At 39.8% G+C, this 19020-nt stretch overlaps 1 protein-coding gene across 2 annotated transcripts; it reads right to left on the reverse strand.

The window, feature by feature from the left end:
- Nucleotides 1–1405: 1405 nt before the first annotated feature.
- HEMGN (hemogen) lies at nt 1406–10277 on the reverse strand. Of its 2 annotated transcripts, XM_014543217.1 has the most exons (5): nt 9926–10276; nt 8537–8630; nt 3962–4280; nt 3169–3877; nt 1406–1541 (listed from the first exon to the last, which is right to left on the reverse strand). In XM_014543217.1, exons 1-5 carry the CDS (start codon nt 9999–10001, stop codon nt 1435–1437), a joined length of 1305 nt encoding a protein of 434 aa, XP_014398703.1. In that variant the 5' UTR covers nt 10002–10276; the 3' UTR covers nt 1406–1434. The 2 variants fall into 2 exon arrangements, with proteins under 2 accessions (XP_014398703.1, XP_014398702.1); XM_014543216.1 differs by having other exon boundaries at nt 3169–4280; nt 9926–10277.
- Between the last annotated feature and the right edge of the window lie 8743 nt (nt 10278–19020).

Below are 19020 nucleotides of genomic sequence, written 5' to 3' on the forward strand. Positions count from 1 at the left end.
GCAATTGTGACCTTGCTGAACCAAACTTCCAGACCTCTTCCCACCCAGAATAGTTCCTGCTCCTGCCCCCAGGCTCTCCTCCTTTTCAGTTAATCCTGACCATTATCACCAAATAAATACTCCTAAATACTAAAACTGCCACTTCATTGTTCAAAAGTCTTACTTAGTTCCCCATTACCTAACAAGGGATATACTTCTTAGTTAAGTATTCAAAATTCTGTACACTCTAATAATACAAGATTTTTAGCTACTAGGCTGCTATTCCACAGGGACCCTGCATTAACTGAACGTCTTGAACACTTGAATTCACTCCTCTCTGTGGAACATACCATAATAATGCCGTTATCCTCACCTATAATATAAATCCTCTCCATCTTTCAAGGCTCCACTTGTGTAATTTTTCAGATCACTTCAGCAAAAGAGAGCATTCCCTTTATTGTATCTACTGTTCAAATGGCACTGTCATTTACTATTTTCTTTAGTAATTATTTGTTTCCTGTTTTATTCCCCCGTAAGACTAGATTAAACACCTGATGGACAAAGTGTTATAAGTCTTCTAACCTTCAAAATGCTTACCATGATGTATTCCACACAATTAAGCATGTAATAATGATTTAATGTACAAATACAATATATAAAAAGTAAAAACAGAAAATTCAAATTCAAATACACAAGTAAATACATTCAGCACTACAAAATATCTTTGGAGTCCCAGAAAGATAAAATTAACTTAAAAAAACAACTAAAACTTGAATAAAATTTTGATGCTATTGTTACATTATTAGTTGAACAAAGTTTACAAGAAAAGTATATACTCACCCAAATTTTAAGTGCTCAAATTTATTAATTTTTTTGCTCTTAAGAATTAATCAAGCCCTAGCTGGTATGGCTCTGTGGATAGAGCGTCAGCCCATGGAATGAAGAGTCCCAGGTTCAATTCCAGTCCAGGGCACATACTTCAGTTTCAGGCTCAATCCCTGGCCCTGGTCAGGGTGCGTGCGGAAGGCAACCAATCCATGTGTCTCTCTTACATCGATGTTTTTCTCCCTCTATCTCTCCTCCTCCCTTACACTCTCTCTCTGAAAATCAATGAAAAAATATCCACAGGTGTAAATTAAAAAATAATTTTAAAATATTAGGGGAAAGTTAATTATTCAGCCCTCCCCTTTCGCATTTTCGTCTTTCCCCACCACTATCCTCACCCCAATATACATATACATACACACACATGCACACACATGCACACACACACTGTAGGTTGTTGTCTATGTAGTATAGCCTGGAAAACACATTAGTTCTCTCTTTCAGATATGATCTATACATGGAAAAAGAACACACTATTAAAATATGAATGAATATTGTAGAGATTGCTACAATATTTTGAGAAAAATCACATGTAATAAGATGTTGCACAATTGTTATGATTGAGCATTGTTAAAACAAAACATAACTATAGACGTCATTTTCTGGGTGAATCTCTTGAGGAACGTTTGGAATTGCTGGTGTCTCTGGTTCTTGTGCTTTGGGTTTTTCTTTCATTTCTGTAAAATCAAATAAAATATAAAAATAGGTTCAATAAATGGTATTAGGACAATTGACTATCCATTTGAAGAAAAACAAAACTCTACCTCAGACTTTGCACAAAAACAAATTACAGATGAATTAAAGATTTAAATATTAAAATACCATAAATGTTGTAGAAACAATAGAATGTTCCTATAATCTTCGGATTATAAAGGCCTTTCTAAGCAGAACACAGACCAGAAACCATAAAGGAAAAGATTGATACATTTGAACAACTAAAAATTAAAATTTAAATGTCATATACAAGACAAAAAGCACTATAAACAAAGTTAAACCACAAACAACAACTGGAAAAATAAGTACAACTTATATGTAGGCAAAGGTTTAGTAACTATTATTTAAAGAGTTTTTAATCAGCCAAAAAAAGATAGATATCCCAAACTTAAAATAGAACAAGGATTCATACAGGCAATTCTCAAAAGAAAAAATTCAAATTCATAATAATCATGAAAAGATGTCAAGTAGCATTAGTCATCAAAAAGGTGGAAATTAAAACAATTAGTGGTGTTTTTTTTTAACCTAGCAGGTAGGCAAAGATTTTTAAAACATTACTTGGAACCCTACTAACCCCATGGTTCTGTTGCACTCTTCTTTAAGGAGAAAAAGTAAATAAACTATCAAAAGGATTTCTTTAGAAAACAATTCCCTGGAAAAAACTATGGTCTGACAGTCTCAGCTCAATTTCTTTTTTTTTTTTCTTTCTTTTTTTTGTTACTCCTCACCCAAGGATATTTTTCCATTGATTTTTAGAGAGAGTGGAAAGGAGGGGGAGAGACAGAGAGAAAGATCACATCAATTGGTTGCCTCCCGCATATTCCCTGACCAGGGCCGGGGATTAAGATGCAACCAGTATGTGCCCTTGACTGGAATCGGACCCTGGACTCTTTAGTCCGCAGGCTGATGCTCTATCCACTGAGCCAAACCAGCTAGGGAAGCCCATTTTCTTATAGTACAATCTACAGCACTGTACAAAGAGAACAGATTCTCAGTAATGTCCGAGGCAAGTTAAATTGAAGAAAGGTTACATTCTCTTCAAAATTCTATACTTAGGAGAAAGCTTTTCAGACAAATAATAAAATAGAAAGGATTTTTGATAAACATGATAAATCCTGGTTAACAGGAATCACATTTTACACCTTTGTATCTTCTTCAGTACTGTACACCATGTATTTACTTGCCTTTTGCTTGCCAGGAAATTTTAATTTTCAAGAAAATCTCTATTCAAGTTTTCTTGCAAATCTAAACTTAATTATCCCTGAAATATTTTGCACACACATTATCCTATATTGGGTTCATTTCTTTTCACTGGCTAAAGCTTCTCAAAGTGGATAGCATGTGCAAGTAACTACTATACACACTTATATTTTCAATTATTTTCTTTTAATTCTTTGAAAATGTGCCAAACAGACATTGGTTAAATGAAAAACTAGCCAATGACATTAATGATACCCCTTGAGATGACGGGATAACCAAGGATTGTTGAAGAAGGCTATAAATCACCACTCTGAGGGAGATATAACTATTTAATGCTCTAATTATAAATGGAAACAGGTCGTTGACTTGTCCCCTATAAACCACCCCTACCTTGAGAAGAAGTATGAACAGCCTTAGCATCTTCCTGGTGTGCTTTAGGATCCTGGCCTTGGGGCCCATCTGCTTCTTGGTTTGGTTCAGGAAAGCATTCTGTAGGCACATTCTTATTTTCGTATGGCTTAGTAGAGAGGTCTTCAGGCCCTTGTTTTTCTTGGTATATTTCAGGTGCACAATCTTCAGGCTCAGGTGTTTTTTGGTAAATGTGTATTTCAGATGGACATTCCTCATGAGCAGGTGTTTCTTGGGTTGTCTTATAAGAGAGGGCTTTGGGCACAGAATTTTCTTCATATGCTTTATGAGAAATGTGTTCAGGTTCAACTGTTTCTTGGTATGCTTTTGTAGAAAGGTCTTTAGGCACAGCTATTTCTTGTTGTATTTTAGGAGGAAAGTTTTCAGTCCCAGTTATTCCTTGACCTGGTTCAGTACTGTCTTCCTTGGGTTCAGCTCTTTTTTGGTATGTTTCAAGAGTGTAGCCTTTAGGCACATCTGGTTTGGGGTATGCTTCAAGAGCACATCCTTCCATGCCAGCTATGTCTTCATGTGTTTTAGAAGGAAGGGCTTTGACTACAGATGTTTCTTGGCACATGTTAGGAGAGAGGTCTTCAGGTTCAGCCATATCATGGCACATTCTGGAAGAAGGGCCTTGAATTACAGCTATTTCTTGGCACATTTTAGGAGAGAGGTCTTCAGGTTCAGCCATATCATGGCACATTCTGGAAGAAGGGCCTTGAATTACAGCTATTTCTTGGCACATTTTAGGAGAGAGGTCTTCAGGTTCAGCTATATCTTGGCCTATTTCAGAAGGGTGGTTTTGAACTGTTGTTTCTTGGTACTGAGAAGAATTTTCCTGACATATAATGCTTTCTTGACCTATTGCAGAAAATGTTTTCTCAGGTTCAATTCTCTGTGGGGAGGCTACTGAAGGGAGAGCTTCAGTTACACTCCTAGGTGATTCGTTTTCTTTCTCTGTAGGTGTCAGTGCATTCTCCATCATTTCCTTTTCTAATTGTGACTGAGGCTCCACCTTCAGTTCTGTATTTTGTTTGTTCTTTCTGCCCCTTTGGTTTCCTTTTCCTGTTCTCTGCCGCTTGTATTTTTTCTCTCTGTGGAGGGATCAGAATTAGTGTCAGCAACAGGGCTACAGAATTCAGATAAGTGCTTGGTAATAACAGTCCAGGTATCCCACTGCCTTGTTTCACAGCCTTTGAACAAGTCACGTAATCTCTCTGGGCCTCAACCTCCTTGTCTGCCAAATGAAGGAGCAGGGCTAGATGTACTCAATTGTCAGGAGAGGACTGTCCCTCAGGAACTTTGTGTCTCTGATGCCTTGCTCACCAGGAAGTGTAGTGTGTGTTTGAGAGCATATACTTAATTGGTTATGAAAATGTATAATTATGCTATAAATGAATAGACTGGCATTCTGGCTTATACACTAGTCTCTTTGGCTTTAGTCTGTTTGAGTTAGGCCCACTATGTCCTGGGTAAACTCATACATTTGCGTTTCTACACTCTCAGTCCAGGCACTGCTCCTTGTCTCTGTAATCTGCAGGTGGATGATGTATATGGCTTGCTTATCTAATACAGTGTCTTGAGCGCTCGCTTTGGCAGCACATATACTAACATTGGAATGATACATAGAAGATAAGAAAAAAAAGTCACATGAGATATATTGTAAGCTGGATCACAAGCTGCAAAAAACATTTCTTGAGGTTAACAAGCCTGGTGGAAAGGCATGAGTGGCCATGTCATGCTTACTCTGAAGTAATAGCTGGATTAAAGATCTAAAGATCAAAGGATGTGCATGGAAATTGCAGCCAATGACAAATGGTTGGGTACTGCAAATATAACCAAATTCAGATGGCTAATACAGATGGGCTCAGGGGGGAGGAAAAGGTTATAAATAAACACTTCATCATTTTTCTAAACCTATTGAAATTCTGCCCCATGCTACCTGTTCCAGAGAGCCTTCTCTTACAGACCAGAGGGCTGAAATGCTCTCCCTGCTTAACACTCCTTTGTGATTTATTAAGAGGATCACGCTTAAGGCCAGGAACAGAGGCTGCCTCAATCCATAGTTATTTCTGGAGAAACCTTTAAAAAAAATAAACTAGATGTTCTTTAGTGATTAAACCAGTGTCTTTCATATCTTTGTAATGCTCATAGTTCCTTGTACACCTTAAAAATGTACATATACTCTATTTTGTGTGTTTGAAAATTTTCATAAGCAAAAAAATTTAAGGATTGCCTCACCAAAACCAGTTTAAAGTCAATATTAAAAAGGGATATATGCAATAGGATAGTCAAAATATTAAAAATAAATTAGAAGAAAAGGGAATCTAAAAATGGTGGTATGGAACCTCAACATTTTAAAATATAACTCCAAGTAACCAAGGTAACAAGGTAAATTATAAAATCCTTATTGTCAAATTATCTGAATTCTTCAGGAAACACTTTTTCCCAGATATTAAGTCCTAAATAATTTGTTATATAGATCTCTAAATGAGGAAATCTGAGTAATATACATGTCCCATATTCTTCCTGGTAGTTTTTCAAAAGATTCTGTCATTTATCAACTATGTGATTATGGGTAAGTCACTTAACCTCTCTATGCCTTGGTTTCTTCATAGGTTAAATGGAATATATAGTATCTCCCCAACCTCATGTGGTTGTTGTAAGAATTGAATGTAATAATTTACATGAATGAATTATCCAAATATAAAGTAGCACTCTTGTATTCCTATAGGAAACTTATAGTGCTTCCTATTTGCCAGGCACTGTTTTAAGTAATTTCCTTATCTATATATATAAAAGGCTGATATGCAAAGTGTCCCCACGGGAGTTTGACTGGGAGACCTGATGTTCTATCGCTTACTGTGATGTGTGACGAGGGGGCAGCGCGGAACAAAGGAAGGCCCCAGCTGGCAGTTGGCAGCTGGAGAAGGGAGGCCTTGGCTGGCAGCCGGAAGGCCCCAATCGGTCCTGATCACCGGCCAGGCCTAGGGACCCTACCCGTGCACGAATTTTGTGCACCAAACCTCTAGTTCTCATATAAGGAATAATGATTTCACATCAACTTTTGAGGTGGATACTATTATCTCCATTTTGCAGATGACAAAACTGAGGCCCAGAAAGAGGGAGTAATAATCCAAGATCAAATGCCTAGGAAGTAGGGGAGCCAGGCTTCTAATCTAATCATCATGGCTTTAATAGCCAGGCTCTTAGTCATTACACCTGCTGCTTCTCTCTGGAACTACTAAGGTTTCACTGTGTGGTATGCTGTAGTGGGAACAGTACTCAGTACAGAAATGTGTCACCAGAGCAAGCACAGCCAGCTGCTAAGAGGTTCACCAAGGTGTCATGTACTTCAGTGACTTCCTCAGCCTTGGGTCGCCAGTCCAGCAAGCATAGAAACCCAATTCTACCAGCACACTAACACTAGCTCCATTTATCAGGGGCAGAGCTCATCAACCAGCTTAAATAGACTGATATGTAAACCCAAAGGCCCATTTTTAAATGAACAGTGACAAGTGCAGTCACACAGCAAAGAGTATTTGGGCTGATAAATGAATGCACTCTTTCTCTGTAGCAAGTACTTGGGAAGCCAATTAATGATCAGAAGGTTGCTGGGCAAACATAGAATTCAGAGAGCTAATTGGATACTCTCCAACAGAGTCACCTGCCACAGGACCCAAGTATAGATGTTTCTGCTAAAAAATAATAAACACATTCCTGGAAAATTTCACTTTCTGAAAAATCATGCACTAAAAGTAACAGTGGTTATGGGGAAAAATGAGCTGGGGCAAATGACTCAAAACCTATGCAACTTTTTCAACACTAGCAGAAACAATAATTGGTACTTGAGATAACTTGGATAGTCCAGACAGGTAGGTAATCATGACTGGAGGCTGCCTCAGGGGATAATAAAAATGCCCAAAAGCAACCGTGTAAATGCAGGTTTGCAGGTGCCGAGATTATGCAAATAAGGGCGGCACTCTGAGCCAGGGAAGTTGTCATTAGGTTGAGCACAGGAGGAAGTGCAACCTGCTACTCTTCTCTTAGGGAACAGCCCTGGATGCAATCTGAAAAGGATCCTGCCTAAACAGCAGCTTTTTCCTTTCCTTCTATTCCCAATATTCTAGCTCCTTTGACTAGGAAAAATCATGAATCAACACAACTTCCACATTATACTGACAACATTCTCCTATTTACCAATCATATGTGCGGTATTGCAGCAGAAAAGACAAATGCCCTTTTTTAAGAGTGCTTAGATCAGTGGTTCTCAACTGGGGGTCATTTTGCTCCCTCTCTACCTGCCCCAGGAGACATTTGACAATGTTGACATTTTTGGTTGTCATAACTGGGGAGAAAAGAGGATTGCTATCGGCCAGAGGATGCTGCTAAACATCCTCAATGCACAGGACAGCTTCTCACACTAAGAAGTATCCTGCCCCCAGTGTCAATAGTGCCAAGGGACAAAAATCCTGGCTTCGATAGATGCTGTGCTCCTTGGCTCCTTGCTCTCCCCTTTTCCATCTCCAAGCAAGAAATGTCCCTGTTTTCAATCATATTCTAAATGGGTGCAGTTTGATGCTGCCTAATTTATAATCATGTTCTTGTACTCCCTCCCTGAGATGACAGGTGACTTAGATGGGAGATTTAAGAACTCCCAAACTATCTTGTCACATCACTCATTTATAGTGTTGGTTTCCTTCCTAGAGAGTTAATCACACTCATTTGATAAGGATTACTAAGGAAGCTTGGAGAACAAGCTCAGAGATTTCCTAACGGTGTCTCTTGCTCCCAACAACAAGATTCTTCTGTGTTTAAATTACCAGAGTGGTTGGATACCAGGCTCTCAACAGCATAATTCGATTGTCTGGTGTTTTAATTTAAAGAGATGGGAGATAAAATTCTGTTCTCACCACTTTACCAGCTGTGTGACTTTAGACAAGAGATTTAACCCATTGGACACTTGGTTTCTTTTCTTTCTTTTTTTTTTTTTTTTGTAAATAGGGATAATAGTTCCTGATTTACAGGATAGTTGGAATGATAAAATATAGTGTGTGAAAGTGCTCTTGGCACATAGCATTTGCTGGATAAATATCAGCTCCTTGCCCGGCTGGTGGATTGAGCATCGTCCCATGCTCCAAGAGGTCACTGGTTTGATTCCCAGTCAGGGGACATGCCCGGGTTGGGAGCTCAATCCCCAGTAGGGGACATGCAGGAGGCAGCTGATTGATGTTTCTCTCTCATTGATGTTTCTACCTCCCTCTTCCTTTCCCTCTCTATCTAAAAATCAATAAAAACTTATTTTAAAAAAAACATATCAGCTCCTTTTTCCCTTGTAAGGATACCATACCCAAATTGCCATTGTGAAGTTTGCTTTTCTTGTGCTTCAGCTTTTCTTTTCCTGAGCTGCTCTCTGTTTCGCAAACTCCAAGTTCCAATCACTTCTGTAAGATCAAAATGAAAGTTATAGGAGATAGCAACAAATTCTGACATTTATCAGCAAGAATCCTATAGCAAACGACTTTATGCTGGGTGTCTACCTTCTCTCCTAGCTTTTTGAGGACAAGGACTCTACCTTATTTATCCTTGTACTTCCAAAGACTGTCTAGGAGCAAACAGTAAACCTTTTAAAATGAAAAGGTCAGTTTTTGTATGTAACTGTGCTACCAACCTATTAATTTCTTCAAAATAATTTTCACATATTGTATACACATAAAAGAAAAGAAAAATCAGCCATATTCTTCCATCTTTAACATTATAACCTGTTTTCATTTTATTCCTCATACCCATCTAGCTCCTATGTTACACAAAATTGTAATGAGAATATACCACAATTTTATCATTTATTAACCAAACATTATATCAGATCATTTTCCATGATCTGGTCTTCATAATTATAACTTTAATGACTGCATGATACTTAATCAGATTGATGTGTTCTCATTTACCCAGTCATTCTACTTGTGTTGAACATTTAGGTTGTTGCCAGTTATTTTTTTGCCGTTGTAAATCAAACTATAATAAGCACACTCATGCATATACTCTTTTTCCCTTTGGATTTTTTCCATAGGATGGTGTTTCTCCAAGTTCTTTGGAATATTAAAGTTATCATCAAAAAAAGGTTCTGTTGCTGTCCAAGTTTGAGAAACATTAATGGGTCTTTGATGTAAGCTTTCTTAGAACCTGTGGAGTGACAGCAAATTTGCACTGGGAACCCCAAAAGATAGAGCGTAGGAATCTAGGAGTTCATCAAAATGTCAAAGGGGCCCAAGGCACGAAAACGTTTAAAAACACGGTCTCAAGGCCTAAATTCTGCAAAACATTTTGAGAAATGCTGCTTTAGGATAGACCCAATGAGTAAAATTAGTGAACCAAAAGAATAAACACTACAGTTCCTGCTACCTATTGCTATAAGCGTCCCAAAAGTTATACCAAATTTACATACCATAGATATATATGGGTGTGTACTTGTTTAACCACAACCATCCAATATTGGGTATTTTCACTATCTTTCATTTAAATGTATTTCTTATTAATAATTTACTTATTATTTCCTTGTGTTTCTCTAGCTTATTAGAATCCTAGCACTAGAAGGCACTTCATGAAGATATACAACCCTTCTTCCCACCTATGGTTATATGAATGTACTCAATCATGCCCCTTTTTTGCCAGATCCATAAAAAAGAGGAAAATAATCATAGCCCCAATTCTTCCCAACAGCTACAACCTCTTTCATTACCTGGAACGTAGTTTTCTTGGTGAGAATCAGGTGTCTGATGCAGTGTCAAACGAGATTGGTTCTTTCCCAAATCCATCTTGCTGCAATACCTTCCTGCTATGTGGTCCGACTTCCTCAAGCTGCCTTTTTAAAAAATTTCAAAAGCAATTAACAGCTAACACACACATACACACACACAAACTCACTTTTCACTTGACTTCCCGCCTAAAAGTTTTATCTGGTTGGACCACAGCTGCTGGCTACTTCTACTTTCTTTATCACAGTGCACAGGTGTGAGTAGGGGTCATGGCTGCTGCTCTGTCCCCACCCTCTAGCACAGCTGCTAGTTATACAGGAGCCCACGGCCCCAGCCTGGCATGGCACAGCCTCTGGTACAGCAGCCACTTGGTTCTGTATGCCAACAAGAACCTGAGTCTGACGTTCTGTTTTACAAAGGGGGTGGCACAGGTAGAAAGAACACTAGTCTAGGATCTAACCAGATCCATGTCCTAGAACAAGTCACTCACCCCTTTCTGTGGCTCTCTTTCCTTATTTGCAAAGTGGGTAAAAATAATTCCTGACTTGCGCACCTCACACAGTTTTTTTGAAAGTGAAAATAATAAATGTGAAAATTATGAAGAGTGCCATATGCTTGTGAAATTAATCTTATATTGTTTTTCCCATGTGGCATTTTTTACCTTAATCTGTTGCAAATTAATGTAAAGTCTTGCTGTATGTGCTGTAATAGACTTAGATAATAGGCGTAAAGACCTAAAATAGGATAAACAATTCAATCAAAAAATGGGCAAAGGACCTAAATACTAGTAGTCGCTTGTCGAAAGAGTACATACAGAAGGCCAAGAGACATATGAAAACATGCTCAAAGTCACTAATCATCTGAGAGATGCAAATCAAAATGACAATGAGGTACCATCTCACACCTGTCAGAATGGCTATCATCAACAAATCAACAAACGACAAGTGCTGGCAAGAATGTGGAGAAAAAGGAACCCTCCTGCACTGCTGGTGGGAATAAAGACTGGTGCAGCCACTGTGGAGAACAGTACTAGTATAGAGTTTCCTCAAAAAATTAAAAATGGAACTCCCATTTGACCCAGTAATCCCACTTCTAGGAATATAGCCTAAAAAATCAGAAACACCAATCAGAAAGGATATATGCACCCCTATGTTCATAGCAGCACAATTTACAATAGCTAAGATTTGGAAACAGCCTAAGTGGCCATCAGCAGATGAATGGATTAAAAACCAGTGGTACATCTACACAATGGAATACTATGCTGCTGTAAAAAAGAAGGAACTCTTACCATTTGCAACAGCATGGATGGACCTTGAGAGCATTATGCTAAGCAAAATAAGCCAGTTGGAGAAAGATAAATATCACATGGTCTCACTCATTTGTGGAATATAATGGACAACACAAACTGATAAACAAAAATAGATCCAGAGAAGCATCGAAAGACTGTCAAACCTCAGAGGAAAGGCAGGGGAGGGGTGGGTAAGAGATCAACCAAAGGACTTGCATGCATGCATATAAGCATAACCAATGGACACAGGCACTAGGGGGGTGAGGGCATGTGCTGCTGGGGGGCTGGGAGCGGGCTGGAAGAGGTCAATGGGTGAAAAAGGAGGCATATGTAATACTTTAAACAATAAAGAATTTAAATTTTAAAAAAAGACCTAAAATAGGAATTCAAAGCAAATTTGAACCCCTTTCTGCTAACCCAATCATTCACAAGTGACTCAAGCTAACTAGTGAAACCCACTGGTACTCATCCAGAAAAGTAAAAAAGCATTTCCTAATGAAAACATCACCATGGTAAGTCACAGAAATAAAGCTGAAGCGGAAGGAATCACCCCATCTCCAATTGGTCACCCCATTTGTGGAGGCAAAAGGCACAGAGAACCACAGCTGTTCATCTAGGAGGGAACACTGAACACCTGATACCTGCAGCCAGTCTGGGAGACTTGGGTTAACATTGTGTCCTGGAGTCATAGATTAAATTGATGAGAGTTTAAATTCCAGTGTTGCCACATCCCCTAATTCAGTGACCTTAGTCATGGAGCCACTTTACCTCTCACATGGGAACAATTCATCATCTACCTCATGAGGTTATTGTGATCACTGAATCAAATAATCAATATAAGGCATTTTATGTGCCTGACATGTTGAATGTGCTTAATCGTTGGCTGCTTTTATCTATATATACAAAAGCCAAGCGACCAGATGACCAGAACAACTGGAATGACCTGAATGACCAGTTGCTATGACGCACACTGTGGTTGACCAACCTCCTTCGGCCCCTCCCCCAAGCCAGCTGGCCCCCTCCCATGCACAGATTTGTGCACCGGGTCTCTACTTAATAATAAAAATACAGTAACCAGATTTTGGGAAACCAAGACATAGTTTAAAGGCATTTCAGAAACAGAAAATTTGAAAGGGATCCTCTATAATGTGAATAGGTGCCCCTACTTCCATAGACTCTTAACGCATTAGAACTGGAAGGGCCCCTGTAACCATCTAGTTCCTCCTCCTACTTTATATACAAAGAAACAAGAACTAAGGAAGGATTTACCTGTCCCAAATTTTCTCACTTATTGCTGACAGCACCTCTTACTGATTATAAGATGGGCTATCTTCTTATGCTTGATCTTGCTTGGGTATGAAAATGTATGTGTGATGTGAACATACACACTGAAAAGTATTGAAAATTATATCACACACACACACACACACACACACACACAAGTAACCACTGCCAAAACTTAACATGGTTTTTAATTAGCAGATCCTAATGCTTTAGCTTTAAGTTTCTCAGTTCCTCATTCTTTCTCACAAGTCTCTATCTAAAAATTCAGATAAGTTCAGGGAGTCCCTATTCAGAGGAATCCTGTAGGGAATGGAAGGCATGCTTTGTAATCTATCTCTTGATTATTTTTGGATTTTCAGATAAAGGACTTAAAGAAATCAAATGCAAATTAAAAGAAACTTTGAAGATTATAAAATGTCACTTTATATTTAAACTTGCATTTTAAATATTGTTTATTTTTTGAGATGTTTTAATTCTTACTGGTTGTTTCTTATGACAGCTCAATAAAATAACCTTATAGAATACCTCTGGGGCACCTTACAGAAGATGAGGAAGTACTTCTTAAACAGGATTGTCTTGACTTGGAGCTTATAACACCCATGTCAACGATCCAGCAAACATAACTGAATGCCCACTCTGTACCACATACTGGGCAAGGCTGTCAAGCCACAAAGATGAACAGATGTAGTCTCTGAATTCTGTGTACTGCAGGCTCATAGAGAGATATAATCATCTTCATTGTAAGGACGTATTTAGATTCTTTATTCTCTATTGCAATCCTCCAAAGTTGATCCCACCCCTGCCTCTTGTTCCCAGTATCTAGGAGCAGAATGTGGAGGGACTATAAGTGGGAGGGGTTTCCAGTTAACAGTTAATTAGGGGACAGTATTGGGTGGAGGGGGCTAGTGGAGGAGGGACTTTGTAGCAAACTAGATTGGAAGTCAGGCAAGGTGTCTCTGGTGTGATAAGGAGGCCAGAGTAGAAACTTGTCTGGGACAGAAATAGCCACACAGTAAGTTTACAAGCCATAGTTCATTGTCCCTTCTCTCTGTAGAAAACTCCAGCGTCACTGGCCGAATGTGAGATGTTAGGCATTAAAGGCATATTTTTAACAAATGCTGCCTTGTTCTAGAGTTATTTGCATAAATTTATGAAACCTCCTTCTAGGCCACAAACTCTTAGACTTGCCTTTCTATCTCCACAGTTGAGTCTGGTGGGGAGGCTTGGCTCACAGTAGTCCCCATAAATGCCTCATTCCTGTATGCAGGACCAGCTTCCTGGGCATGCAGCTTGTGAAAGTACCTTATACACTCAGAGGGGCTGATGCAACTGTAACCTAATGATAGTAATAACATCATCTATTCCAGAACTTTCTACCATCATTCACTGGCACTATCCTATGTGCTGGTTATATAGCAGTTAAGAGACAAAGTCCTGTCCATACAGAGCCTATAGTCTAATGGGGAGAGATAAACAATATGCAAATAAAGAAAATATGATACATATCAGATGGTGGTGAATGCTTTGGAGAAAAGTGAGCAGGGAAGGACTGGATGAGGAATGAGGGGGAAGGTTGATGGTGGTTGCAAATCAGGTAATCAGGGAAGGATTGACTGATGGGGGACAGTTGAGTAGAACTGAAGGAGATGAGGGGCCATCCATACTGATACCTGGGAAGGCATTCTAGGCAGAGGGGTACCGACCAATGGCCCGAGGTGAGGGAGTGGTAGGAGGTGGGTTCACAGAGGTGGCTCGGCTCCTACCTCCTGTGGGGATTTCTCCTCTGAGTGAGATGCATAGTGATGGGATGGCTTTTAACAGAGGAGTGATGCGACTTGGCTTATATTTTTAAAAGATTATTCTGGCAACTGTGTGGAGAACAGACCACTGGGCACAGGGGAGGAAGTGGAAGCAGGGAGGTGAGGTAGGTTTTGCAGTAATCCAGAGTTGGGCTGTGATGATGGTGGTGAAGCGGTCAATTCTGGAGCAGCTTACAAATTGGGCATGGAGTGAGAGATGCAGTAAAAAACTATGACAAGGGTTTTTGTCTGAGCAACTGGAAGGATGGAGTTACCATGAAAAGATGAGAAAGACTAGGGGGAGCATGTTTGCAAGAGATGATCAGGAGTTTCTCTGGACATGCTAATGGATTAGGGAGAAAATAGCAAAGGAGCAGCCAATGAGGCAGAGGATAACCAGAGAAGTGCAATGCCCTGGAAGCCAAGTGGGAAAATGCTTCAAGAAAGAGGGAGTGATCAACTGTGTCAAATTTTGCTAAAAGGCAGAGGAAGGATTGATAATTGTCCTAACAATTTAATTCGATTCATTATAGACTGTAGAGCTCTGAGTGGTTTTAAATTATTTGGTCAAGGGCATACATAGATAGGACCAGCTACAGGGGCCAGCGCAAAATGAAAATGCAGAGCTCCTCCTTCAAAAATTAAGAATTTCAAGACAGCTACAGAAGAAAATTAAGCCCAGCACAGGGCCCCACTTTCTAAGTGCTTTACTGGATCCTTGCAGTAGACTTAGGAAATAGCTATTATCATTTTTCAGATCAAGCCTGGTGCTCGGGCTGTTTTGTCTGTGGAGTAGCCCATTCCTTGTCTCACTGCTTCACTAATAAACTCACTTTCACCCTAAACTGTACTTATTTATTTATTTCAGTTCACCTTAAACTCTTAAAAAAGAGAAAAGACACTGGTGCTCAGAGTATAGAGTGATTTGACTAAGGTCACAGAGCTAGACTGGTAGTCTGAGCCTGGAACCTGAACCACCAACCTCCAAGTCTGGCCTTCTTCCTACTAGCCCAAACCAGATATTGAGGGAGATTGCTTTCCTGCCTCCTGACCCATCTGGAGAGGGTTTAAGTATTGAGGCCTTGCTCATGCATTTCAGAGGCCTGGTTGAACTGGAGGAAAGATGTGGGAGGGGAGGAAGCACATTGCTAAGTACTTCTGTCCTAGGACTCTTTACAATGGGGACTCTTTCAAAAGGGAGCACTGGGTACTACTATTTAAGTCACACACATGACCTGATAAAAGTGCCCCAGACCTAATGTAGTTTTCGGCTATACTGATAAAATTATAGCGCCCCAAAAACAGGGAGACCAAAGTCCTGCTACACTTTGGATGTCATCCCTAGAGTGTTACACTGTGAAGATCAGGTGAATGGTATTTGAAAACGTACTAAAAAGAGCCAGGGGGTCTGTGTAATTTGGGGAAAATTGCTCAGTTCTTTCGGATCCTGTTTCTTCCCTTGTAAAAAATAATACCTCACAGGGATTCTGTGAAAATAAAAAAGATCATGAGATTTTTTTTATAAAATAAAAGCACTGTGCAGATAGTAGAAGTGCCATAAACTTGGATGGTGTTAATAGTATTATTAGCACGTTCTAATGATGCACCTGGGCATTTTTCTTGAGTGCATCTGGTGGAAAAGACAAGAAGGAGAAGAGATTGTACACTTCTTTTTCTTAGTATTCCTTCCTTGCTAAAATAGTTTTTCAAAATGTTTGAATTCTTGTTTGGATCTAGCTCCGTTTTTCCTAAGTGGGGAAGAGGGGTTTCTTGTTTCCCTCTCTCTGTCTGTGGATGCATGATAAATGAGGCTGTCTCTGCTAAAACAGATGCTGCTGTGCACATACAGATAACATGTTCTCCAACTTCAGAATGGCTGTAACTTGACTTCCAATCTAGTTGGTTCCAAAGTCCTTCCTCTGGCCTCCTCCACTAAAGCTACTTTCTATTTCTTAATGTGTAGACAAATTTGCTTCTCTAGATAAACATTAGTGAGTGGTCATTTTCTGGGGAAGAACAATCGGCTCTCATCTTGAGCCTCCATCACATCTTTATCCTTTCATTCCTGAACTTCCTGAACTGACAATGTACTCTCAGTCTACCTCTTTTTTTCCACACCACTTTTTAAAAAAATCCTCACCCAAGGATATGTTTATTGATTTTAGAGAGAGGAAGGGAGAAAGATGGAGGGAGAGAGAGAGAGAGAGAGAGAGAGAGAGAGAGAGAGAGATGCCTCCCATAACTACCCCGACTGGGGATCAAACCTGCAACCTTTTTGGTGTACAGGATGACACTCCAACCAACTAAGCCACCTGGCCAGGGCTTTCCACACCTCCTTCATTCCTTCATATCTGTACTCTAGTTTCTTTCTTCCACATACTGTGCTCTCATGAGTCATCAATGGTTTCCTAAAGGCCAAGTCCAGTGGTGTCTCCTCAGTTCTCTCTCATGACTCCTCTGACCACGGCTACCCTCCTTGAAACCTTCTGGCTGTCGGCTTCTATGGTCGTGTATTCTTTATCTCTCTCCCCCTTCCCCATGCCTATTCACAGGCTTCTTTCTCATTCCTCTAGATGTGGGAGGTATTTCCCAAGGAGGATGACCTGATGCTTTTCTTCTTATACTCTCACCCTCCTTAGACATCGATCCAACTGTGGCACGCCTCTAGCTATCACCTCTATGCAGATATATTCTAAATAAATAACTGAGTTCTAAGATCACAATTTAAATGGACTCTGGTTATCATTCATCATCTGAATATCCCACTGCACCTCGAAATTAGTACAGCAAAAAGCAAATATCTCTTCCCCTAAAGCCAGTCTCTTCTGTGCTTTATTTGTGCTAGAGTAGGTGCACCATGCTCCCAGTCACCTAGTTCCAAGCCTTCAGAACTGTCTTTTACTCTGCCTCCTCACATCCAGTTGGATACAGTTCTTTGAGTTCATTCTTCCCAGGGTCCTACATGCTCATCCCTCTTTCCTGTCCCATACCGTCATCCGAGAGGGGACCTCAATTTCTTATTGGAAATATTGGAAAAGCTTCCTAAGTGGTGTGTCTGCTTTCATCTCCCTTCACCTCCCTAGGCCATCATGTACAAACAACCAGAACATTCCCACCATAGCTAGCTCTGAACTGGTCACTACCCTATTTAGAATCCTGTAAAGCAGGGGTCCTCAAACTATGGCCCGCGGGCCACATGCAAATACAAATATTGTATTTGCTCCCGTTTTGTTTTTTTACTTCAAAAAAAGATATGTGCAGTGTGCATAGGAATTTGTTCATAGTTTTTTTTAAAACTATAGTCCGGCCCTCCAATGGTCTGAGGGACAGTGAACTGGCCCCCTGTTTAAAAAGTTTGAGGAACCCTGCTGTAAAGTCTCAGTGTAACTGGCAGAATAAAGACTAAATTTCTCACCTGGCTGGTGTGCTCAGTGGTTGAGTGTCGACCTATGAACCAGGAGATCACAGTTCTATTCCCGGTCAGGGCACATGCCTGGGTTTGGGCTTGATCCCAAGTGTGGGGCATGGAGGAAGCAGCCGACCAATTATTCTCTCTCATCATTGATGTCTCTATCTCTACCTTTCTCTCCCTCTTGTTTCCTCTCTGAAATCAATAAAAATATATAGTTCTTAAGAAGTCTAAATTTCTCAGACTGACATTTAAAGCCAACTTCCCACTATTCTCTAACATTACTTTTCTGAAAATAGCCAATATTCTAACTCAATGGTGCTACTTCCCACCCTACTTGGCCTTGACTTTTTCTAACACCCCAGTACCTTTATTCACACCTCCTGGCTGTTTGGTGCTCTTCCCTGGTGTGTCTGCCCATCCAGAGAGTAAGTGCCTCCATCACAAAGCCTTTGATGATGATAACGATGATGCTAATGATATGTCAGCCACTCTACAAACACATAATGGGTACCTGACATTTTACATGCATCATCTCATTTAGTTCTTCCAACTAATATTATCTCCATTTTACTGATAAGGAAATTATTGCTTAAAGAAGTTAGATTACATCCCAAAGTCACATGGGCTCAGAAGTACTAGAGTTAGGGCTCAAAACCAAGGCTGTCTGACTTTAAAGTTCATAGATTTAACTATCTGTTCTACTACCTTTTCCTACCTTATAGTTTTCTGAGCATTCTTGATCTGAGCTTCTTGTAGGGCAAATATTACTTCATTTTTAAATTTTATTGTTCACGTGTACACATCTTTTCTACAATATTTATTCAGCAAACTTTCATAGAACATTTTATTTCTTGCCATACCCTTTGCTAAGAATTGGAGACATAGAGAATTAAACAGAAGTCCTTCCTTCAAGGAACTCAGTCTAATTGAGGATGATAGACAACAAGTAAATGTGAATTTAGAATACAATACAGTGTGATGATTTTAATATCAATATTTTCAAATGTTCTGAGAGTAGAGGTGAAGTACTTCATTCTGCTGCCATAGAAGTGGAAAGATAAGGGCTATAATTCTCCTTATTCATAACTGCCTTAGAATGACTCTACTTAGAATGTCAACAAGTAGAGTTAGGAAAATGAAGAGCATATCCTATATAATAAAAGGGTAATATGCAAACTGACCCTAACAGCAGAATGACTGGGAATGACTGGTCACTATGACACACACTGACCACCAGGGGGCAGATGCTCAATGCAGGAGCTGCCCCCTGGTGGTCAGTGCGCTCCCACAGGGGGA

This window comes from Myotis brandtii, unplaced genomic scaffold (genome assembly GCF_000412655.1).
Source record: "Myotis brandtii unplaced genomic scaffold, ASM41265v1 scaffold320, whole genome shotgun sequence".
NCBI classification, from domain to species: domain Eukaryota; kingdom Metazoa; phylum Chordata; class Mammalia; order Chiroptera; family Vespertilionidae; genus Myotis; species Myotis brandtii.

Bases quoted from the DNA above. Each gene is read 5' to 3' on its own strand.
- HEMGN (XM_014543216.1), bottom strand. From the start codon at position 10,001: ATGGATTTGGGAAAGAACCAATCTCGTTTGACACTGCATCAGACACCT. The intron at 8,631-9,925 runs GTAATGAAAGAG...TTGATCTTACAG, and splicing joins CCAAGAAAACTACGTTCCAG to AAGTGATTGGAACTTGGAGT. The intron at 1,542-3,168 runs GTAGGGGTGGTT...TTGATTTTACAG, and splicing joins TGTTCATACTTCTTCTCAAG to AAATGAAAGAAAAACCCAAA.